We start from the raw sequence: 25,684 nt of genomic DNA on the forward strand, positions 1-25,684 counted from the left end.
GGTCCATCTCCAGGGTTTTCCTTAGTGAACACCAGACTGAAGTATTTGTTTAATATTTCTGCCATTTCCTTGTTTGTCTCCACACATTGCTCCTCGTCACCTTTCAACTTCACTATACCACTTTGGACCTTCCTTCTTTCTCTGATATATCTGAAAAATGTTTTGTCACCTCACCTTATCTCTTGGGCAATCCTTTCTTCTGCTTGACCTTTTGCTTTTCTGATTTCTTTCTTCGTCTTCCGTAGTTTCACCAGGTATTCTTCCCTGTGTTCCTTTTTTTGGGATCCTTTATACTTCTTGAATGCTGTTCATTTTACCTGTATTTTTTCAGCCACCTCCTTTGAGAACCAGATTGGTTTCTTTTTTCTCTTACGTTTGTTTACTTTTCTAACATATAGATTTGTTGCCTTTGTAATAGCTCTTTTTAATTTGGCCCACTGTTGTTCACCCTCACCCATTTTCTCCCTGTCTTCTAGTTCTTCCTCCAGGTACGTCTCCATTTTGACAACTCCTGTATTCAAAACTTGGATCTTCATGTGACTTCTCTGTATCCTATTTGCGATATCAAACCATACCGTCTAATGGTCACTGGTGCTCAGATGGACACCTGCTCAGACATTTGTGGGCACCAGGTCAAGTATCGCACCCTTCCTCATAGGTTCCATTACCATTTTTTGAGCAGACTCCCTTGAAGGGTATCCACCATCTCTCTACTTCTTGTAGATTCCACAGAAGGGATGCTCCAATCCACATCTGGCAGATTAAAATCTCCAGTGAGCAGCACTTCTCCCTTTGTTCCCACCTTTTGAAGTTTTCAATCACATCTCTGTCTAGTTCTTCTGTTTGAATCAGAGGCCTGTAGATCACAGCAGTGTAAATGGTAAATTTTCTGCCTGGGGTTAACCAGTCTGGAGCAGCAGTTACAAACCTAACAAGAATGTGAGGGAGTAACCTGCTCAAAGGGTAAGTTACAACTCTAAACATCTTGCTAGGCAGACTGAATGGGCCTTTTTGATCTTGATCTTCTATTATTCACTATGTTGCTATCCCCCGATTCCTGGCACAGAGACACATACCCATACCCATGGGAACACCCAAATACACATACATGCCCATTGCAGAGCCAGGGAAGGGAGTGCGATGATGTAGCCACCAGTGTCCCCTTCTGATAACATGGCCACAAACTAGTGACTGTATAAGAACAGCAATGGCAGCATGAAGTGCTGGTGCCATACTCCTGATGAGGCGCGCTGTCACCCTGGGGGTCACCGATCTCATCGGCCCCTTCCAATGACCCCAAACCCTCAAACAAAGAAATACACTCACACATACACTAACACACAACAGACAAACATAGACACAACACGAAGAAATATTCAAATACAACACACTCACACCCCTCTTCCAATACACAATACACAAACATAAACACATACAAACACACATTGTAGCTTTATATGACCTGTGCCAGAGCTGGAAGTCCAAATTTTCTGTGCATACTCTCACTGAGTGGAAAAACAACTAATATCGCATATCAGGAAACTTTATTACATTTAGATTTTTAAAAACTTGTATGTAACAGATCAAAAAGAGGTTGAATTAGCACAAGTTTGAAGCTTGGGAGCAGTCGCCAGGGTTGAAGCCTCAACGATTGGTACTACCTACCGCTCACAACCTTCAAACTTGTGCTAATTCAAACCCTTTTTGTCTTTTCTGAAGAAAAAATGTTCACCCTTGCAAAGAACGGATAATTCTGCTAAATAGTTTTAAAGAAAGACTTCAGATCCTGTGGCACTATTATAGTGCTATGCATCACTGAAAGATGAAAGCATCTTTTAATTAAAAGTTAATTATTCCAGTAATTTGTGATTCGCATATATAGAGGACAATTTTGTAAAGCAATTTATGTGGGTAAAAAGCATTTTACATGCGTTAATGGGTATCCAAAAATTGCCTTCTCTCAATGCAGGGAGAAGTCTGCACGTTCTTCCATGACACACTCACTTGCAGCTAAATCGACAGGAGGTATTGTCGGGGGACGTGGGGGAGGAAAAATCTGCATGTAGATTTTATTTACAACTCCACGCAAAATTCTACCCAAAGGAGAAGCAGGCACAAGTGACCAACAAGCACTTTGTGTGCATGACTAGTTTCAACGTGAGAGAACACGCATATTTTCACTTTGATGCATGTGGTCACTGTCCCAGTGCGGACAGGGTAAAAATTGCCCCCATAAAAAACGATCAGCTTTGTCTCCAGTGCTTGTTGGTGATTGCACTAAGCAACATCCTCCTTGACAGGGCTTCGTGGAGTCAGTGCACACACACACACACACACACACCCCCTTATGGATTAAAAGAGTTTATTCTGCTCAGCTCCTGCACTCAGCATTAAATTGAGTAGTTTGTTTCAGAAACGTCACTTTGCGGGCAGGGCATGGTAGTTTGCAATTTTTCTGTTATGCCAAGATTAAATGGCAGCCTCTAGTAATGTTGTGTATGTGTGTGTAATATATAATTATTATTTTTGTAACTTTTACTACTGTGCACATATTTGCACCATTTGAAATGGAGGAATTTGAGGGATGAATTGGTGGCTTAGCACAGGGTAGCACTTTAAATTGCGCTGACTGAGAAATCTTTAAGACCCTAAATCTGCAGTGCTGTGAATGATACAGCAGGCTGTTTGGAACATAAACCTCATAAACCTCAACCCCAACAGGTATACGCCAAAGCATCACGTGGCACAAAGACTGCATGTCCACGCCACCCGTGGGATTTGTACCGATTCTCCCGCCGAAAGCTTTCACACTTGCCGTGGATGCAGTGTACACGCCCCTGCTTCTTTCTGCAGGTAGATCTTTGCTGGAAAGGTCCACGTGTGGAGTTGAAATGCCATCTGTGTGTGTACACTTTTTCCCTGCCCTAAATACATCCCCTTGGGAACCCCTTCCATTCAATGCAAGCAAACAAACTCCCACTGCGGAACCCCACACAGACTTTTAGTTGCATCGAAAGCAGGTGCTTTTCCGACAGCAGATTACAGGGGTAAACCTGCTTTTGAAAAGGATCCTCTCTGCAAGCAGCATTAAGTCTGAACTGTGTAAAAAGAAAAAAACCGCTGAATTATCGGAACGGCAGTAAAAGGATCAGCTTGAAACTGCACACTCAAATAATTTCTTTCAAAATGTGTTATCCTTGGGAAGGGTCCAAAGAGCAATTTTGGCATTAGAAGTACAGTTAGGCTATTTAACCTTTTAATTTCTCCAAATAAAACACAATCCTAAACCTAGAAACAAATTACTTTCATAGATTGGGGTAAAATGCATTTTAACCTGTATAGAAGCTACGGAAATCAGTGGGTGAGTGTCTGACATACAATTCAAGGTTGAAGTCATATTAGTGAGAATCTGAACCTTAGTAAAATATTATTTCTGCTTTCTTCAGTACAATTTATTGTGCATTGTTCGCTCACTGAAAAAAAAATCACTGGTGCAAACAGAATGACTGTTCTAACTCTTTGTCCTCCCTCACCACATCCCTATTAGAGGGTCACTCGAAAGCATATTATAATATATGCAGTGAATGGTCCTAGTCCTGCCAACTCCACAGTTGAGGTATGGTATGGCATGGTATGGTATGATGTACGTGTGTGTGTATAGATAAATAGATATAGATATACAATATATAAGATCAGTGCTTCTCAACCCAGTTCTCAGGGCACATCTAGCCAGTCAGGTTTTCAGGATATCCACAATGAATATGCATGGCTTAGATTTGCATGCACTACTTCCACTGTATGCAAATCTATGTCATGTATTTTCATTGCGGATATCCTGAAAACCTGACTGGCTAAGTGTGCTTTGAGGCCTGGGTTGAGAAACAATGATATAGATAGACATAGATATATATTACATGCATGGATTGGAAAGGATATTCTGTACATATTGAAGAAAAAGTAGAAAGGCCCATAGAAACATTACAGAATTCAAGAAAGCAAGGTATGAGCACAGAGGAACCATAATGGTGGGAGAAGCAGGAGAGTAAGTAAGGTCTATGACAGGAATGGCCAACTCCAGTTCTCAAGAGCCACAAACAGGCATGGTTTTCAGGACATGCACAATGAATATCCATGAGATAGATTTGCATTCATGCTTCCATTGTAATCAGATATATCTCATGCATATTCATTGCGGATGTCCTGAAAGCCAGACCTGTTTGTAGCACTCCAGGACTAGAGTTGCCCACCTCTGGTCTATGATATTGCAGTAGAGTAGGAAAAATGGACAGACTAGCCCATGCTAGTAGTTTGCCATCATCCTTCCTTGAGTTTCTGTCAGTTTAGGGCAGTAGTATTGGTTTCCAGTCCTCGAGGGCCTCAAATGGATCAAGTTTTCAGGATATCTCTAATGAATATGCATGAGAGAGATTTTCCTACAATGCATATTCATGAAATGTATCCCACAAGTCCAACCTGTTGGTGCCCCTCACGGACTGGAAGAGAATGCTACTGAATTAAGGCATCCTTTTGTTTCATTTTTAAACTACTGAATCCTGACTGCTGTGACTGTACAAATATCTGTTGTCATGTCAGAAGTGACTGTGGCAAATTTTGTTAGTTTTATCTGTTGCCAAAAGGAGGAACCTACTATTGAATCCAATCCATTCATGAAATCTTGGGCCTGATGTCATAAGGTGCTCTCAGCAGAGCTCACAGTCTTACCCGCGGTTCTGGGCACATTTTTTGTGCACGAATTGTAATCCTGACACAGCAAGGAGTTTTGTGCACACAACTACTAAGTGCCCTCACATGGAAAATCCATGCTAATGAACGCATTAGCTATGACACCCTGATGCAGAGAAGTGCATGCTTTCTTAGCGCTCATAAGTTTACATACCCCTGGTAGAAACTGTAAGATGTGTATCATTTTAAGAAAACACGAGTGATCAGACAAAATACATGCCTGTTATTTTTAATGTGTTTCAAATTAAACTATTATGCATCAGAGAATAGCACAATCCTTAAACAAACCAGAGCAATAAAGGAAATAATAAAATGGTCCTGTTCAAAAGTTTGCAAATCCATTGGGGTAGATTTTGCACTGTGCGCGCCAATTTTCTACCAAATCTGTGGCCCTTATAAGATCCACATGCATATGTGCAGGCATGGCATGCAGCGGGTGGGGACTTCTGCAATTTCCGTGCGGCGATGCATTCCCCAGTTCCCTCCCAGTCTGTCCCAATTAAGCGGACTGGAAGGGAACTTCCCTACCCGCCCCTACCAACACTTCCTACCCTTTCCCCTCTCCTCTCCTCTCCTCCCCACCCCCTAAACCCTACCTATTCCTTTTTTTGTTTTGTTTTGTTTTCCTACTTCAGGGCCCGACCTGAAGTAAGTTGCGCGCACCGGTAGCCGAGTCTTCGGGAAAGCGATGAATGGCGCTGTCCTGGCCTGCCCCGCCCCCTGGCTGGCCCCTTCAAAGAGGCTTGGCATTTATTTGCGTACCGATGTTTACTCGCGTGGCCGGGCCTCTTAAAAAATTTGCCCGGCACGCACAAGGCCCAGCCACATGTGTAAACACCAGAATTTGCACAAGTAGGGCTTTTAAAATCCGCCCTTTAGTTCTTAATATCATGTATTGCCCCCTTGTGCATCAATGATGGCTTGCAGTCTTTTGTGATAGTTATGGATGAGGCCCTTTAATTTCTCATGTGGTAAAGCTGCCCAGTCCTCTTGGCAAAAAGCTTCCAGATTCTATAAATTCTTTGGTTGTCTGGCATGAACTGCATGTTTGAGTTCTCCCGAAAGTGGCTCAGTGAGACAGGAGACTGTGATGGCCACTCCAGAACTTTTACTTTCTTCTGCTGCAACCACGGCCTTATGTTTTGGATCATCGTCAATTAGGAAATCCAAGTGCTCCTCATACTCCGCTTCCTGGCTGCTGAATGCAAATTCTCCTCCAATATTTTCTGATAAGATGCTGTATTCATCCTGCCATCAATTTTGACTAAATTCCCTGTGTTGCTGTAGTTCACCCCCCTCCCCCTCCAGAACAGCAGAGATCCACCTCCATACTTCACGGTAGGGATGCTGTGCTTCTCTTCATAGGCCTTGTTGACTCCTCTCCAAACATAGCATTTATGGTTATGACCATAAAGTTCAATTTTGGTCTCATCACTCCAAATTATTTTGTTCCAGAAGTTTTGAGGCTTCTCTAGGTACTGTTTGGTGTTTTGTGAGCGGGCTGTTTTGTGGTGTTGGTGCAGCAATGACTTTTTTCTGGCAACTCTACTATGCAGCACATTTTTGTTCAAGTATCTCCTTATTGTGCATGCTGAAACACCCATACCACTTTGTTTCAGTAGAAATTGCTTGTAGATTTTTCTTTGCATCCCCACAAATTTTCCTGGCAGTTGTGTCTGAAATCTTTCTTGGTCTACTGACCATGGCTTGTTATTAACAGAACCTATAATTTTCTACTTCTTGGCATTTTCAAATCTTTGGATATCTTTTTATATTCTTTATAAAGTTGAACTACTTTTGCTCACAGATCCTTTGACAGTTCTTTTGTTTTCCACATGCTTCAATAACCACCAAAGTCAGTGCAGCAAGAGCTAAGAAACTTATTGACTATTTATACATAGATACCTACCTTTCATTGCCATCTCAACCTGTGTGTATCAACTTGAGTGTATATTATCAGTCCAAACATTAAAGGGTATGCAAACTTTTTTTAACAGGACCATATTATTATTTCCTTTATTGCTATGGTTTGTTTAATGATTGTGCTATTCAATGATGCATAATAGTTTAATTTGAAACACATTAAAAATAACAGGCATGTATTTTGTCTGATCACTCGTTTTTTCTTAAAATGATACACATCCTACAGTTTCTACCAGGGGTATGTAAACTTATGAGCACAACTGTAACTCCTGGTCAGAGATGGAATAAAGTTCCCAGCACTACTGGTAGTCTACAGGCGGAAACTGGAGTTTGGGTACTGGGACCTGAAGTTGAGATTTCATGCACAGAAAACATGATATGTGCACATAAACCATGATTTCCGCACATAAATCACAGTTTTCTATATGCTAAGCATTTTCTTTGCACACATTTTCTAGTCTGTGTGCATTTTTTAACTCTCAATGCATTAGTCTACCATTAGCTTACTGCATTGGAAGTTTAAAAAAAAATAGCTTGTGCATTAAGAAACTCTGCACTGGTTTCAGCACACAGTTCTAACACTCAGCTTATCATATAAGCCCCCTTGATTTTCAGCCCAAGACAGTTATAGTGTAGGCAAGTGTAATGGAAGAGTGTTGGAAGACAGGGCTTGGCCCTTGTGCCTGAATTATGACTTCTCCTAGTTCTCATGAACAGTGAAGGTAAAAGCCATGTCTGCAGCAGCTACGTTATCAAAAAACCAGGTGTGATCATCAGGGTCAGCAAAAGCACTAGGTACACTAGGTGGCCACCTAAAGTGCCACAGCGATGGGGTTGGCAATTGCAAGACTGCACCTGACCAGAACTGATTGGGGCCTGAGGCTTGCTGTAATGGCAGGAGCTTGCCAACGTGCTGCTTTTTCTACCTCCCTTTTTCTGCCAGTTCTCTGCTGTGGAATATCCACGTATTTTGCAATTAAAAATTACACTCATAACTGCAGAACACAAAAAGCTGCAGAGTCAAACAATATCTTGATATGAGTACAAAGCGCAAATGAACAGGCAGAACACCAAGTACAGCACCTGAAAAACAACTGCTTTACAATATCCTGTTATTACTAAACTAAGAAATAACTAAACTAAGACTAAAAAGTAAAATCATATTATGAAATACATGCAAAACATAAACATTCACATTAAATAAAACAGCAATTATACAGTAATCCTATTACTGCTAAACTAAAAAGATAAAAGCTGAAAGACCTCCATAAAATACACAGAGAAAGGGATATCCCCAGGGAATTCTGCTAACTTCAGTATAAAGGACATTATTTCCAAATAATAATCTCCTTCATACTGAAGTTAGCAAAGTACGCTGGGGGATATCCCTTTTTTGTGTATTTTATGGGGCCTAGGTTGACCAGCCAGGACGTCATATGTTTTCTAAATTTCAGATAATTCAGTACATAGATCTAAGGGGTACCCGATAACCAAAAGACGTGTAGTATGTTAGCGGGAGAGGGAATCACCAGTAATTCCTTCCGAGCAGACTGCAAGGCTCTGCCTGGATGATATGGGCTTGTAGCAGTGCTGAATCCACTGGTCACATTCTCAGAACATCATTTGTGATGGGAGGAGCTAGCAAAAACGCTCCCCGCCACTTCCTCGGCCCACCCTGAGTCCTGGGACTGGTGAGAGACAAGCGAAGGAACGCTCCTGGTCTGGGACTGCATGGCTAAAGATTCACCTAGGGCATCTGCAACCCTTGCACTGGCCCCGGTGATCGTACACTTTACTGAATCTAGGAATAACATGGCAGTAAAACTAGGCTGAGGCTTGGGCAGAAAGCAAAGGATGTATTTAACTTGGGATCCATGAGTCACTTCTTGTTTCCAACAAGGTATGCAGAAGGATGTTCTGAAATCAGCATCCTTAACTGAACTTTCCCAGTGTGCATTGTCAAATCTCAGCTTAGAAGCTGTGTTTTGGCCTAGCTTGATAAATAGATTTCTGCATTCCTTACAGACTTTGAATGAACACACTGGGCTTGATTTATGACAGATTTTCTCCCATTCTGAACCTTTCACGTTGCTCCATCACAGATTTACGCTCCTTTATAGGAACCCACACAGACCTGCAGCAATCTTCATTCTTTCAGGTGATCGTGTGCACAGCATTCAAACCTACTCACACATGCAGCTGTAGGCATGTACCCATCCACTCTTCCACATACATGTACATGTATAGCTAAGCCTTCTCTCTCACTGCCATCACATGCCACTACATGCACAAGCTTACCAGCATTTACATGCCCACATATGTCTGCTAATCGCCCTACCAGAGCTTCCAACAAAGGAACCGTCCACGTGCCATCACTCAAGAAGGCTCACCTCACCTCTACGAGGGACAGAGCCCTCGCCATTGCTGGCCCCACCCGCTGGAACTGGCTACCCCCGTACTTACGTCTGGAGCCATGTGCCATTAAATTCAGAACCAAATTAAAAACCTGGCTCTTCAAACAGGCTTACCCTGATTAGATGCCTGCACTCCTTATCCCTTTGCTGCAACACTACTCTACCTATACCCCTGTACAAACAATGTTACTCTTATTACAGTTGTTACACTGTTTCTTCTGTTGACTTGTTATTTTTCACAGTCCTTCCCACTTGATGGCTAGCCCTTGCTACCTTTGTTTGTTCTACTTTTAGTCCCATCCCCGTGACCTGTTTAATGTAATTTCCAACTTCAGTTCAGATGTAAACCGGCTTGATGTACCTGTATAGAAAAAGTTTAAATAAATAAATAATGTCAAATTACTGTGAGCCTGACATAGTATTTTTTCTGCTTCCTTTAAGTCAGAGACTTCTAATCAGCCCCAAGCAAGTTATTCCCCCCAAAGTGGACTCCTGGGCAAAGCTCATTCCCTGCCACCGGAGCAGCCAACATCAGATTTTACCAGAGTGATCTCGGGTGCGCCAGCAGACCAGACCATTCCCGTCTGGCAGAGCAGGCCTTCTCCAGCCGGGTCTCCACGGAACAGGTCAATGCAAGCCAGCTCTTCCAGCTCGCACCTGCTGCAGGAGACTTTTGCCAAAGGTCAGCTGGTGAATCAGGATCCTCTGGTTGTGACCCACGAACAGTTCAAGGCAGCCCTGAGGATGGTGGTGGACCAGGGTGACCCCCGGATGCTCCTGGAAAACTACGTGAAGATTGGGGAAGGGTCAACTGGTGTTGTTTGTATTGCTCGAGAAAAACACTCGGGGCGTCAGGTGGCAGTGAAGATGATGGACCTTCGGAAGCAGCAGCGAAGGGAGCTTCTCTTTAACGAGGTAAAGCTCTACCTGGTGGGGAAGGCGGGGCAGCTTCCGTGAAGTAAATAAAGAACGGGGGTGTGGTAGTGTGAAGAATCTCCTCATACAATATATCAAGGTTCATACCAAATTATACTTTGACATGGAGTATGAGTTTAAATTAGGTCTGCACAGTGGATGTATGTAAACTAATGATTGTGGACCAAAGTTTATTTTCCTCTGATGGTTTAACTTATGCATATAAAAAAATGTGAGATATTGGTGTTCTGGGACAGGAGAGAGAGGTTAATTGGGGGACTTTGTGGGGCAGGTATATTAGGATGAGGCCTACATGCTTCTGATGATAAAGAGACTCACCTTGATTTACTTGTGAATTTGTAACAGTGAACTGACAAGCATGGCAAAGATCATAGCAGGACAGGTAACAAACTTTACATATTTCTACTCTCTGGAATGAAATAAAACCTAGAAAAAAAAAACTAAGAAAATGCAAGGCTCAAACTGTGGCAGATCCCAGGCGTTTGTGTTCGAAAGATAGGGATCTTAAGAAACCCTCTCCATTTATCCGCTCAGTGAAGTAAGGAATGACTGACTAGCAGATCCTTCTACTTTCATATGTAGGGGAATGGAGGGCGCGTGTTTTAAGGCCTGGTTCTGAAAAGGCTTGTGCTTTGTGTTGTACAGGGCTTTGTCTCTGTGAATATGCAGACGAGTACTGTGCTTGAGCATATGTCTCTGCGAGAGTCCTCTGGGTCTGTCCCTTTCCATACAGGGAGGGTAACCTTCACACAGCTGGGTGCGCCCCCATATACACGTGTATGTAGGTGGACGAAAATCTATCCCTGTATTTTATAACCTGACGCATATGACATATGCAGGCTATAAAAAAAACCACACACAAATGTACCCTGCAACATGTGCCTGCATGTAGAAAAAAACAGCGAATATGTATTGCAGTTATCTGGATAAGATCCAGTTTATCCTGCTAAGCAAAGCCAATAAGTAGCAATAGCCGGATAAGTAGTGCTTTTTAGAGTTATCCAGCTATCTGACTTAGCCGGATAAGTAGCGTTTTAAGGCTTATCCGGTGATGCTTTGCCACTACTGAACCGGATAAATCATAACTTGTACAGATGAGTGCTGCTACATAGCCGGATAACTCGGACCTTGCCTGAATAAGTGCTGCTTTCAAAGTTTAGCTGGATAAATATGAATTTATCGGAATAAGTAGGGCACAGCTGCTATACCTGTTTATTTTACATTTTCCCCGCATAAGTTGGGTTTTACACTTGCAAATCAGGAGATTTTCTAACATGTGGGCAGCAGTGAAATTACCAGTTTTGCCAATTAGTCTACCAGTTTGCCCAGTCCATCTGCAGGTCATCGAGACCCTCCTGGTTCGTCATGCTCAACTTCCCTCAAGTCACCCAAACCCCCCCCCCATCACTATTTCATTTTTAAGACGTTTAAAATGACTTAGTCTGGATATTGAGCAGGAGAACATCTACGTGAGTAAAGTGCCGTGTCTGCATGCGCAAATTGTTTATAAAATAGCACCTTGCTTGTATAAATGTTGGCCCTGTCCCAGAATGCCCCTGTCCCGCCCATTTTCACATGCACAGATTTACTTAGGTGGGAATTTTGAGGTTTATAATTTTGCATATACACAAGTATATGCTACTTATATGCGTACATGGTGATTTTTATGCGCACAACTTTTAGAAATTCACCTTTAAGTGTACAAGATTAGGTCAGTATGTATAAACAGCTTAAGCAAGTTGTGCCCACAAGTGGAGATGATGTATGTTAGAATTTGTAGTTATGACACTGGGATTAACAGATTAGCATCCCCATGCTTGGGGAAATATGCCATAGGATCCTTAAAATAAACAGGATTTTAGTTTAGTGTGTCATCTGAAAGATGGCACTCAGTAGCACAGTACTTCCTTAAACTGTGCTGACCTATTTGTTGTGTCATAGCTTAGAAAGGAGTGCCTCTAATTTAACCATCAACACCATTTACAGCACTGCCTATTCCCTAGAGCAGTGGTTCTCAACAGGTGTGTCAGGTCACACTGGTGTGTTGTGAGGTCCTGGGAGGTGGGATGGGACACATTGGTGTGTTGTGAGGTCCTGGGAGGTGTGTCGGGTCACACTGGTGTGTTGTGAGGTCCTGGAAGGTGTGTCGGGTCACACTGGTTTGTCGCAGGGCCAGCAGTTGGCTGTCTCCTTATCAGCCCGGGTGGGAGTTGGTTGACTTCTCTTACATTGGGCCTGATGGGAGGTTACTCTCACTTCCTTCTCTTCTTTCTGGCCCAGTGGGAGGCTGTTTCCTCCTTCACCCAGATCAGAGCGAGACATTGCCAGCTCCTGCTGTTCTGGGCCTGATGAGACACAAACTTTCTAACCCTGCTGAGTCTGGGAGTGAAGCTGCTGCTGATCTCTTCACCCTGTGGAGGGTGGGGAAAGGAGGTTGGGGGTGCTAGGAAGATGAAGGTAGAACGGAGAGGGAGTGTGGGGGCTGCTGAGCAGGAAGGGGTGGGAAACAGGGGGTGGGGTAGCTGGGCAGGCAGGGAGATGGGATGAAGGGGGTAGGGAGAGTCAAGCAGAGGAGAGAAGGCGCACTGGGAAGAGGATGCGGGGGGTCAGGAATGCGAGGCAGGGATGTGAGTGTGAGCGGATGATTGAAAGAGGGTAATTGGGAAAAGAGAAGGATGATAGAGCCATGGAAGGGGAGTGACGGGGTGCAAGAGCCATAATATGTCAGTTTTGGGAATGTGCATCTCTTCTCTCTTTGTACTTTGCTTAGTGAAGGAGGTATTTTATTGGTCGGGATTTGTATCAATCTGCTTTGTTGCGTTTTCTCATTCTCAGTAGGACATGCATTGGTGCTGCACTGCTGCCTTTTCATAGGAAGGGCTATTGCTGTTTCAGTTCTTGGAATTAGTGTTGCTGTGGTGTGGAAGATTTGCTACACATGTGCTGAGTGTTTTATTTTACAATGCACCTTGTAGTAAGGGAGTTTCTGTTTCTGTTACTGAGATAGCACCAGGATCAGAATATATTTTTTATATAGCGAGTTGTATTTGAAATATCCTAGTTCTGCTCTGTATTCATTGTTTGGGGGAGGGGGGTGCAGGTTCCTGTGGATGCAGAGTGTATGTTTACATTTAGTCCCGTGATGGTCAAGTGTTCAGTGAGCCACGCCTGTAAGCATTATCTGCCAGGTGTATCCCAATAGAAAAAAGGTTGTGAACCACTGCCCTAGAGGTCTCCCATCTGAGCACTAGCCAGACTCAATCCTTCTAAGGTCTTCAGGCCCAATGTAACAAGGTGTGCCTTAAAACTGTGCGCCGAAATTCAACGCACAGTTTTTTAACCTCTACAGTAAAAAAAAAGATATAACTACCCATGCAAGGGCTATGCTAATGCAATGGGAGTTAAAAATAGCGTAGAAACAGAGAATGTCAGAATTAAAATATGTGCCGTAGGCTGGAAAGCTCTAGGCACACAAATAAATGCAGCATCAACTCTTGCTCACCACCGTCCCTGACACCGATAGCGGAGGCAGTAAGGTATCTTGTGTCTCTCTTACCTCCCCCCACCCCACCTTTCCCAGCAGTCTCAGCTCACAGTCTCTCAGCACGCGGGGTCTGACAGCTTTCAGGCTTACCCCCAGAAGCTGAGGGGCAGCAGAGGGCAGAGGATCCTGGTCCAGCTTTCTGTCCAAGAGTGGGGGGAGCTGAACACCAAACCAATGCTGCTGACCTTCAGCTCTATGGGCAGGCTAGCTGAAGGTCGTAAAGGGAAGAAAATCTGTGTTCTCTTCTAGATCGCCTCTTGTTATTCTTCCTTCAGGAAGGGAAGATTTATGCACACAAAAGCCTTTCGTGCACATAAATCCAGACTGCAGGTCCCCAGCACCACAAACTCCTGATCAGCCCCACAGACTAACCCTTGTGCCGGCAACTTTACTGCACCACTGAAATTTCCAGTGTAAAGGAAGCACGAGTTATACCTACACAGCTCTCTGCATGCCATTAACCTGTAGCCTCATTGTGCGCAGTTCACGCACAAAACTGTACGCACAGCTGCAGGTAAAAATGTGCACGCTGCCTTGCACACCTTATTACATTGGCCTCTAAGGAGCCTAGCGGTGCAGCTGTAGTGATTGGTCGCCTTGCTGACGTGCGCACTCCGTCCGCTTCCAGGTGGTGATCATGAGAGACTATCAGCACGTCAACGTGGTGGAAATGTACAAGAGCTACATGGTGGGAGAGGAGCTGTGGGTGCTGATGGAATTCCTAGAAGGCGGAGCTCTCACAGATATCGTGTCTCAAACCAGGTATGGCCCGAACAAAATTTAGCAGAGCCTTAAGTGATCCAGGCAAATATTATTGTGCCTGTTTTTCAGAAGCATATATGTAAAAAAAAATATATATATATATGGGCAGCATTGGCGAGAAACCGGAAACTGTTGGCAGAATCTCTGGCATTAATATCTGATGTGCTCATTGCAGACTGAATGAAGAGCAAATTGCTACGGTGTGCGAGTCGGTGCTGCAGGCGCTCTCCTACCTGCATTCCCAGGGAGTGATTCACAGAGACATTAAAAGTGACTCCATTCTTCTCACCCTGGATGGCAGGGTAGGTGTCTCCTCCTCCTCTCACGCCTCCTGCTTTTCCTCTTTCTAAGATCTCTCTCTGCATTCCCCTCTGTTTTTCATCAGGTTGTACTTGGAAATGAAGGTTAACAAACCAAAAAAAAAAAAAAAGCAATAATAATAATAGAAGGTGAAACCTTTGATTGGATTAACTTAATGCATTTCTCTTTTATTACTTTATTTTACAATTGCAAAAGAAATAAACAGTCTCAATTACAAAACCAAAATGGGGGGGAAAAAAACCCTCTACAAAATAGAAAGCGCAAAGCAATGAAAGGGTAATTTTGTAATGGCTTACAGAACTTTGAAATGAAGTATTTCAAATTTGGAAAATGATCCCACCCAGATTACCCACACACAATTACACCTGCTGATTTGGGCGCAGACATTTTTTCAAGGAAATGTATGTGCATATATTTGAAAAGGCAGAAATAAGCAGGTAAGTGCAAACGCCTTCCCAAATCCGTCCCAGGAATGCCGCTGCATGTGCAGGCTATCTCCCCACCAGCTTGCCAGCAGATGTAGGAGGCCAGCTCTGCTGTATCTGGGGAAGTGCCTGTGAAGGCTGCCCTCTTATTATTTATGGGCCACGTTAAGCCCTAACAATAAATCGGAAAGAGAAGGAGGCAGCAGAGTTGTATCAGAGTAGATAGGGCGAGCACATCAAATAGTTCAAATAAATAATTTAACTAAAGTAGGAGTAGGCAAGGGAAAAGAAGTCAGTCTTTAAGTCCTGATCATGAAGCAACAGATAAGGGAAAACTGTTGTAAGTGATCCAGATCACTGCCAGGACTGATCTTTTTCCTGTGGATAGCAGGGCTGAATTAGCCTTGCTGTCCGGGAGCTCGTCGGGACCGGTCAGTAGGCGGAGTTTTCTCAGTTAGTACAGAGTTTTGAACTCTATATGGCTGCGCGTTGAGCTTCCCGCACGATTGCCTTGTTCCCTCAGTCTTTTTTTCCGCGAGTAGGACTGCACGTGGGGATTTTTCTCCTCCTCATCTCTGAAGAGAATTTTTCGATTTTTTTCATTTTTTTTCCTTGGCAGTGATGGCTCCCAAGCCATCTGGTTTTAAGTACTGCCAATGCGGTACAATGATGTCCATAATAGATGGACATCATTACTGCTATTTTTGCCTGGGCCAAGAGACCATAGAAGAAACCAGCTAAAAGGTCAGCATCGCTGGAGGGTGCGGCCAGGTCGGTAATGCCACCAGGGCTGGTGAAGGGTGTTGAGGCCTCGATTCCTTTCACGCAGAAGGCCCCTCAGGCGCCGTTCGGGTCACAGGGCCCTGTACCCATTCGCTCCCGCTCCTCGATGCCGAAGCACTCGGAGCATGGGAAGTCTAAAAGACCGAAGCATTCGATGAATGTGGCATTGGCGCACGGCACATCAAGACATGGACCCTCGGTCTGACCCAGTATGGCATGTTCTTATGTTCTAAAGGGTACACACATTTTTTATTGCCCTCTTGGTGCTAGATTTACTCAGGCTTTTCTCCCATTCTGTGTCTATGTGGAAAATGTTTTTCTAAATCAGGCCTTTGATTGTTGTTTTTATTGTCTCTTGGCACTATGCCAGAAATGAGATAAAATTCCTAGGGACTAAGATCCCTAAGCTGTGTTGGGAAAAGATCAGTCCCGGCAGTAAAAAGCTGATCACGGTTTCTTCACGCACACCCTAAAAAGAATTTTAACTACTGATGCAGTAAGCTAATGCATTAGGAGATTTAAAAAAAAAAAAAAAAAAAAAGTGCTCTAACCCAAAAATGTGTGTAAAAAAAGTTTAGTGCACATAAAACCTGAGTTAAACCTGTTCACCTCTCTGCATTGGGGGGTAATAGTTAATGCCTTTATTACCACTAGATTTGCATGGGAGGGTGCTAACCAATATGCATACTGTTGTGTGCAAATCTGCTTACTGAATCGGAAGAGAGAGCGGTGATGAGCGGAGTGCCGCAAGGGTTGGTATTGGGACCAGTCCTGTTCAGTATCTTCGTGAGCGACAACGCAGACAGGATAGAAGGTAAGATTTGTCTATTTGCAGAAGATACTAAGACCTGCAACAGAGTGGACACGCCGGAAGAAGTGGAGAGAATGAGGCGGGATTTAAGGAAGCTGGAAGACTGGTCGAAGATATGGCAGTTGGGATTCAATGCCAAGACGTGCAGAGTCAAGCATATGGGATGTGGAAATCCGAAAGAAATGTATTCGATGGGGGGTGAAGGACTGATGTGCACGGAGCAGGAGAGAGACCTTGGGGTGATAGTGTCTGACAATCTGAAGTCGGCGAAACAATGTGACAAGGTGATAGCTAAAGCCAGAAGAATGCTGGGCTGCATAGAGGAATATCGAGTAAGAAATGGGAAGTGATTATCCCCTTGTACAGGTCCTTGATGAGGCCTCACCTGGAGTACTGTGCTCAGTTCTGGAGACCGTATCTCCGAAGGGACAGAGACAGGATAGAGGTGATCCAGAGAAGGGCGACCAAAAAGGTGTATGGTCTTCATCGAATGCCTTATGAGGAGAAATTGAAGAATCTAAATATGTATACCCTGGAGGAAAGGAGGAGCAGGGGTGATATGATGCAGACCTTCAGATACTTGAAAGGTTTTAAAGATCCAAAGTCAACAACAAACCTTTTCCATTGCAAAAAAATCAGCAGAACCAGGTGTCATGATTTAAAACTTCAGGGAGGAAGACTCAGAACCAATGTCAGGAAGTATTTCTTCACAGAGAGGGTGGTGGATACCTGGAATGCCCTTCCGGAGGAAGTGGTGAAGACTAAAACTGTGAAGGATTTCAAAGGGGCGTGGGATAAACACTGTGGATCCATAAAGTCTTGAGGATGTGAATGAAGAGAAGAGGCATGGGGGTGGCTTGCGGGAATGACGGCTACTACCTGGTGATTAATTCCCTTATTCAATAAACATACACATGGTTAATACAACTCCAACATTGCTCTATGCTTCAACGGCAAGAGGAAATGTGGGACAAAGGATTTGCATTCACAAATAAGCGTGGGAGTAGCTTGCTTGTTGTGACAGTTACTACCCCGAACCAAATAAGCCTGATACTTCACTTTGAATACATATATGGCACAGCTCACTGCTTCAACGGCAGGGGGGAATGAAGATAAGAGGATTTACATTCAGACAACTACCAACAAGGACTGAATTGCATAGTCTGGGTAAACAAATAAGCATGGGAGTAGCTTGATTGTTGCGGTGGTTACTACCCCGAACCAATTAAGCCTGATACTTCACTTTGAATACATATACAGTGCAGCTCACTGCTTCAACGGCAGGGGGAATGAAGAAAAGAGGATTTATATTAAGACAACCAACAAGGACTAAATTGCACAGGCTGGGAAAACAAATAAGCGTGGGAGTAGCTTGCTTATTGCGGCGGTTACTACCCTTAACCAATTAGGCTTGATTCTTCACTTTTATGCAGCTCCAGCACTGCTCTCTACATCAATGGCAGGGGTGGAAGGAAATTAGAACCAAAACGTTACCAATAAGGGCCCTGACCTCAGCGGTCAGAGTAGCAGATAAGTATGAGAAACATAACTGTGAAAGCTTGCTGGGCAGACTGGATGGGCCATTTGGTCTTCTTCTGCCGTCATTTCTGTGTTTCTATGGAAGTAAAGTTTGTGCACAACAAACTTGCACACAACTGCAAGTAAAACTGTGCGCCCTGCAGAGCGCGTCTTACTTAAGTTGTATATGGCAAGTCATTTGCTTATCTACCCAAGTGTAAGAATTTCAACTGAGCAAACTGAACAGGCCAATTTGGTCTTTTTTTCTGCAAACATTTAATATGTACTATGTACTTATGACCACAATCTTAACTAAGCATTTACATAGATACCATAGGGAAACAAAACAGTCCAAAGAGCTAAACTTTCTTGACACATTGAAAAACTTATTTTTCTCTTGCTCTGTGTCACTTTATAAAAAGGAGAAAACACCCAAACTTTGTGGTCCCAAAACATATCATTCTTGTGTCAGAAGAAAAGCCGGGTTACTATTTAGCACTGATCTCACTCCAAGACAAAGGAAACTGATGTTTAATAGATGTGTCAGGTTCATAGTAAGATTTAATTGAGCAAGGGATACATTATGACTCTGGACCATTTGCAGCAAAAGCTTTGATACACTGCCAAATCTTAAATAGCATGCCAAGAGAAGGAATCGCAGACCATATAGCTTTGAATGGGATTATCTCTGGCTTTCTGAAGAAAAGCTCCATATTCAGCATAGTCACAGAAAAAGTGAAGCGAGAGAGCATCACTTCCTCCCCCAGGAAGTCCAAATCAGCAGTGACTGATCCACTCCTGGTCTCAAGCCCTGGACTTATGCTGTTGCTCTATTCCTCGATTTGCTCCTTGGCTTGACAGGAGGCCTTATAGCACATTTTGCCTTCCCAGTGGGAGAAGCTGCTAAATTCATCCCCTGCAAGAGGCACACTGACAAATGTTACTTCTTCTGGCATAGCTGGCAGGTTCAGGAGGTATCACGGTACAAAAGAGGGTACGGTCAAGCCTCAAGGATCAATGAAACATTCAAGCCTGATGAGTTATAGCATAATAAAAAAACATTGAGCCTTATGTCATGACCCACTGTGACTCCTTTAGCTAGGTTCAGACAGGTTGTAAAATCAAAGGAGGTTCCATTTGGTACAGTCCCTCTCTTTGAGAAGGACTAGGGGGCACTCCATGAAGTTAGCATGTGGCACATTTAAACTAATCGGAGAAAGTTATTTTTCACTCAACGCACAATTAATCTCTGGAATTTGTTGCCAGGGGATGTGGTTAGTGCAGTTAGTGTAGCTGGGTTTAAAAAAGGATTGGATAAGTTCTTGGAGGAGAAGTCCATTACCTGCTATTAATTAAGTTGACTTAGAAAATAGCCACTGCTATTTTCACGTAGATAAGCAGCTGAATTAGCCATGCTGTCTGGGTATATCTTCCGTACCACTAGGTGGCGGAGTTCTCTAAGTCTAGTAAAGTATTTCAGCTAGGTGCTCCCTCCTGCATCCTGTGAGGAAAAAAGTTTACAGAAGTTTAAAAAACAAAACAAAACAGGATTAAAACATCTACCAGGGTCTGGGTCAGTATGCCTCATCCAGGATTCAAATTTTGCTCCTGTGGCAAAATTATGTTGGCCATAGATGGCCACATTTCTTGTTATTTATGACTCGGACCCCAGCATGACCAAAGAAATTGCGTGGACTGCGGACACCTGTCCCCACGAGCCCAGAGACAAAGGGCTGCAAAGATTCAGGAGCTGCAATCCAGGGCTTCGGGCTCTTATGCCCCTTCAGAAGCCTCTGTTCGCTCTTCTCTAGGTCCAAAACAGAGAAAGAAGGCTCCTTCGTCGAGGTGGGCCTTCTCTGTCGACCCCCTAGGTCCGAACACCGACCGTTGAGCGCCAGCCGGGATTCGGCGCGGGGGATGCGTCAGTGACATCACAGCTGCATATTTCACCGATGCACTCAACTAAATCGACGCATCAACGCTCCGAAGACAGACGCTCCGGAGCTGTTGTGAAGCGTCGGAGTACCGACGCATCGACGCAGAGATGGTACTGCGTCGAAGAGTCATCAACCTGGCGCACCATCGACGCATCCGATGCCGACGCATCGAGGCAGGGAACACACTGTGACGCAGCCTGCTTCGGACGATGCTCCTGTGACGCAACTGGCCTGTCTCGATGCAGCCGACACAGAAGCAACCAAAAAAGCACCACATCTCAAAAAAGATATAATTGCGATGGAGAAGGTACAGAGAAGGGCTACCAAAATGATAAGGGGAATGGAACAGCTCCCCTATGAGGAAAGACTAAAGAAGTTAGGACTTTTCAGCTTGGAGAAGAGACGGCTGAGGGGGGATATGATAGAGATGTTTAAAATCATGAGAGGTCTAGAACGGGTAGATGTGAATCGGTTATTTACTCTTTCGGATAATAGAAAGACTAGGGGGCACTCCATGAAATTAGCATGTGGCACATGTAAAACTAATCAGAGAAAGTTCTTTTTTACTCAACGCACAATTAAACTCTGGAATTTGTTGCCAGAGGATGTGGTTAGTGCAGTTAGTATAGCTGTCTTTAAAAAAGGATTGGATAAGTCCTTGGAGGAGAAGTCCATTACCTGCTATTAATTAAGTTTGCTTAGAAAATAGCCACTGCTATTACTAGCAACGGTAACATGGAATAGACTTAGTTTTTGGGTACTTGCCAGGTTCTTATGGCCTGGATTGGCCACTGTTGGAAACAGGAAGCTGGGCTTGATGGACCCTTGGTCTGACCCAGTATGGCATGTTCTTATGTTCTTACCTGGTCCCAACACCTAAGGACCTCCCGGCTTCACCTTCACATCCCATAGAGGAAATTTCTGATTCCGAATCTTCCTCCAATTCCTCAACTGGTTACCTGTCTGATCTGCTGGAAGTGCCTCCAGAGCCTTCTTCACCTCCTGAAGACCTATCATACTCGCAATTTATAGAGAAGGTCGGGCAAATGCTGAATGTGGAAACCAGGAGGATTCAGGACCCCCGACAAGAAATGTTGGGCATACTAAAAGTTTTTGATGCGCCCAATGAACCGGTAGCCCTACCTCAACACCCGGTATTGACAACATTAATGGAAAAGTCGTGGGACACTCCTTTGTCCATCCCTCTAACGTCTCAGAAAGGGGATCTCAAATACAGAATGAAGGATTCGTCTTTTCATTCTGCAGTTCAGCTTCCGCATCAGTCAATCGTAGTTGAGTCGGCGACGCAAAAAGCTCGCAAGTCGAGAATTCACTCTAACACACCGCCGACTAAGGATAACAAGTCACTTGATGACTTCGCGAAAAAGTCCTTCCAGTCAGCAATGCTCAATGCCTGAATTCAAAATCACCAATTCTACATAGCTCAATATTTGTTTGAGAATTTACAGGCATTAAAACCACAACTCCAACAGGGATCTCCAGACGTTGCTTTACCTCCTCAGAACCATAACCTAGAGGCAGGTTTGAGACACCTCTTAAGATCAATCTATGAGGGCTTCGATGTCTCTTCTAAATCCTCAGCAAATGCCTTAGTGGCCAGACGTCTCACATGGTTGCGCTCCAGCGCCATAAGAGATGATGTCCACAACAAACTTGCAAACTTACCTTGTTGGCCAGACAATTTGTTCGGGGATCAGTTTACTAACACCGTAACAAAACTTAAAAAAGAAAAACAGCAGTTCTTTCCTTAACAACACCCTCTCAGCATTCATCCACATCACAGCGTCACTACTCCACTTCTGCCCCATACAGAAGGTCAGCCTTTAAATCCTTCAAGCCTTACTCCTATTACAAGCCTCAAACATATTACCCATCGAGGCAACAGCCGTATCAACAGCAAGCACCACGCCAGCATGCAAGGACCCCCCGTCAGCCACAACAACAAGCTGACCCTCAACCACCAAAGCCCCAATCAGGTTTTTAAAGATTGTTATGCTACTGTCACTTCCCGTGGGAGGAAGATTGTCCAGCTATCTCCCAGCCTGGAGTCAAATTACATCGGATCAATGGGTTTTGTCAATAATAAAATAGGGTTACTCCCTCCATTTTTCATCCCTTCCCACCCTTCCACACTTGGTTCCTCAAAAAACTTTCACATCTAACAAAACACATCTTCTGCAAGAAATCAAACTTCTCTTACAGAACAAATATATTCAGAAGATACCTTGCCCGGAGCTACATCAAGAGTTTTACTCCCAATACTTCCTAATTCCCAAGAAATCAGGAGGACTACGACCAATCTTAGACCTCCGTTCACTCAACAAACACCTCCTGAGAGAGAAATTCAAAATGACTTCTCTCAAATCCATTCTTTCATTTCTCCAGCCCAAGGATTAGATGTGTTCACTGGACTTGAAGGATGCATAAGTGCACATTCCAATGCATCCCAATTCCTGGTATTACCTTTGTTTCCAGACGGACAACCAACACTTCCAATACAGAATTCTTCCATTTGGCCTTTCCTCTGCCCCAAGAGTATTCACCAAATGCCTGGCAGTGGCGGTGGCGCACCTTCGGCATCAGGGGTTGCAAATATTTCCCTATCTGGATGACTGGCTCATAGTAGTATCCAACCAAACACTGCTATGAGACAATCTTCTTCAAACAATTTCTTGCCTAGACCATCTGGGTCTTCTCATCAATTAAGAAAAGTGAAATCTTGAACCCACTCAAACCTTATAATTCATAGGAGCCTACATTGACACGGTTCAAGACAAGGCATTCCTTCCTCACCCGAGAGCATTAGCCCTCTCCACACTATCTACAACTCTCCTTCACAGTACGACAGTACCAGCTCGCCAAGTACTCACTGTTCTAGGGCACATGGCAGCATCCATTTACGTAGTTCCACATACGAACTTACATATTCACCACCTACAATAGGGTCTGAAACATCAATGGACCCAGTTTCTCCACCTGTTGTCCACTCCCATTTCCTTGACCAGCAGCATGAAAAAGGACCTAAAGTGGTGGCTACTTCCATTGACACTACTGACGGGCTCGCCCCTACGCCCCTTGAGGCATCACATCATACTAACCACAGATGCATCTTCCAAGGGATGGGGAGCACACCTGGACCACTTACAGACACAGGGTCAGTGGACCTCATAGGTGCGAGCGCTGCACATCAACCTCCTGGAACTAAAAGCAGTACGATACGCTCTTCGAGGACTCCCTACGGGGGAAAATAGTAATGATTCACACGGACAATCAAGTTACAATGTTTTACATAAACAAAGAAGGAGGGTCCGGTTCATGGAACCTTTGCAAAGAAGAAGTTCAGATTCTGGAATGGGCCCATCACAGATCCATCTCTCTCCAAGCGACTTACCTACCCGGGATTCACAATTCCAGAGCAGACAAACTCAGCAGAATTTTTCATCCCCACGAATGGGAACTGAAATCGGAAGTGACTCAGCACATATTCTCCGTTTGGGGTCTCCTTTCAATCGACCTCTTTGCAACAGAGAACAACAAGAAACTAAAAACCTTTTGTTCGGTGTACCCAAGCCCACACAGACTTGCTCCAGACGCCTTTTTAATAAATTGGATGCACGATCTACTGTATGCGTTCCCTCCAATACCACTCATCTCTCGCACGATACAGAGGTGCATCAAAGACCAAGCAGATCTAATACTAATTGCGCCAGCATGGCCAAAACAACCATGGTACAGCTACTTCCTACGCCTATCAATTCGCAACCCAATGTCCCTGAGAGACAGCGCTCACCTTCTTACCCAGGACAACGGAACACTATTACATCCCCTTCACTCTTCTCTACACCTCACGGCATGGAGATTGAAAGGCTCACATACCAGCACTTAAACATTTCTCCTACTCTTCAGGACATAATACTGTCCTCGAGAAAACTATCCACCAGACTAAATTACCAAAGAAAATGGACCCGCTACACTTCCTGGTGTTCATCCACAGGTAAAGACCCATTAACTTGCTCACCAGAACAACTTCTCTCCTACCTTCATCTGCTTTACAGTGACGGCCTCGCCACGTCCTCCCTCTGAGTTCATTTAAGCGCTATAGCAGCTTACCACATTCCTCTTACTAGAGAACCTATTTCATGTCATTCCTTAGTATCCAAATTCATGAAGGGAGTGTTACGCTTACGTCCACCTTTACAGAAACCGCTGGTGCCATGGGACATTAATATAGTCATCGAACAACTAATACTTCCACCATTTGAACCTTTAGACACTTGTCACCTTTGCTACCTCTCGTGGAAGGTGCTTTTCCTGGTAGCATTAACTTCAGCAAGAAGAGTTAGTGAACTACAAGCCCTGGTTCACTACCCTCTTTATCTTCAATTATGATAAAGTAACCTTACGGACTCACCCGAAATTTCTACCAAAGGTGATTTCCAGTTTCCACATTAACCAGACTATCACCTTACCCACATTCCATCCAAGACCTCATCACACTGATAATGATAGGAAACTGCAAACTCTAGACTGCAAACGTGCGCTAGCCTACTACAAACAGCGCATACATTCCCCCAATAGACCCTCATAACTATTTCTTTCATTCAATCCAAATGCACAAGGATGGCCAGTAACGAAGAGAACTTTATCCACATGGATATCCAACTGTATCCAGTTTTGCTATGAACAAAGATCGCTAATACTATCTATGACACCAAAAGCGCATCAGGTACGCACAATGGCAGCATCAATGGCCAGTCTCCATGAAGTACCTATTATAGACATCTGTAAAGTGGCAACGTGGTCCTCGCTACACACTTTCACATCCCACTACTGTTTGGACAGACAAACAGTAGATGATGCACTAATGGGATGGACTATCCTACAGAAGAGCACAAGTTCCAAGCAAACAAAGCCTTCATAGGAACTTTCCGCCATTACCTCTCGTATTGAGCAAGACAAACAAACTTTGCATAACACAACTGTTCAATACATCAGCTGGGGACTCCCAGTCAGCATGGCTAATTCAGCTGCTTATCTACGTGAAAAGAGCAAGTTTGCTTACCGTAAACGGTGTTTTCCGTAGATAGCAGATGAATTAGCTATGCTGGCCCACCCACCTCCCCGGACAGTTCTAACCTAACCTACTACCTGCTTTGATACTGATTGAGGAGCCCGAGGCAATCCTGACAGGAGGGAGCACATAGCCGGAAGACTTTACTGGACTTAGAGAGCTCCGCCACCTAGTGGCACAGAAGAAGTACCCAGACAGCATGGCTAATTCATCTGCTATCTACGGAAAACACCGTTTACGGTAAGCAAACTTGCTCTTACTAGCAACAGTAACACGGGATATACTTAGTTTTTGGGAACTTGCCAGGTTCTTATGGCCTGGATTGGCCACTGTTGGAAACAGGATGCTGGGCTTGATGGATCCTTGGTCTGACCCAGTATGGCATGCTATTATGTTCTTACTACATCAGCCTCATTGGCACTTAGCTGTTTGGAAAGTTGGACTGGAGGAAGTAGGGGGCTCTCCTCTTTCTGCT

The 25,684-nt window shown here is 44.1% G+C and overlaps 1 protein-coding gene across 3 annotated transcripts in view; it reads left to right on the forward strand.

Moving 5' to 3' along the window:
* The window catches only part of PAK6 (p21 (RAC1) activated kinase 6), a 103,667-nt gene that overhangs the window by 73,502 nt on the left and 4,481 nt on the right, over positions 1-25,684 (forward strand). For all 3 annotated transcript variants that reach the window (XM_029598513.1, XM_029598514.1, XM_029598512.1), the window contains exons 6-8: positions 9,522-9,995; positions 14,189-14,322; positions 14,498-14,624. In XM_029598513.1, the coding sequence (XP_029454373.1) occupies positions 9,522-9,995; positions 14,189-14,322; positions 14,498-14,624 (735 nt within the window). The remainder of the gene's footprint in view (positions 1-9,521; positions 9,996-14,188; positions 14,323-14,497; positions 14,625-25,684) is intronic.

Source organism: Rhinatrema bivittatum, chromosome 4 (assembly GCF_901001135.1).
Source record: "Rhinatrema bivittatum chromosome 4, aRhiBiv1.1, whole genome shotgun sequence".
NCBI classification, from domain to species: domain Eukaryota; kingdom Metazoa; phylum Chordata; class Amphibia; order Gymnophiona; family Rhinatrematidae; genus Rhinatrema; species Rhinatrema bivittatum.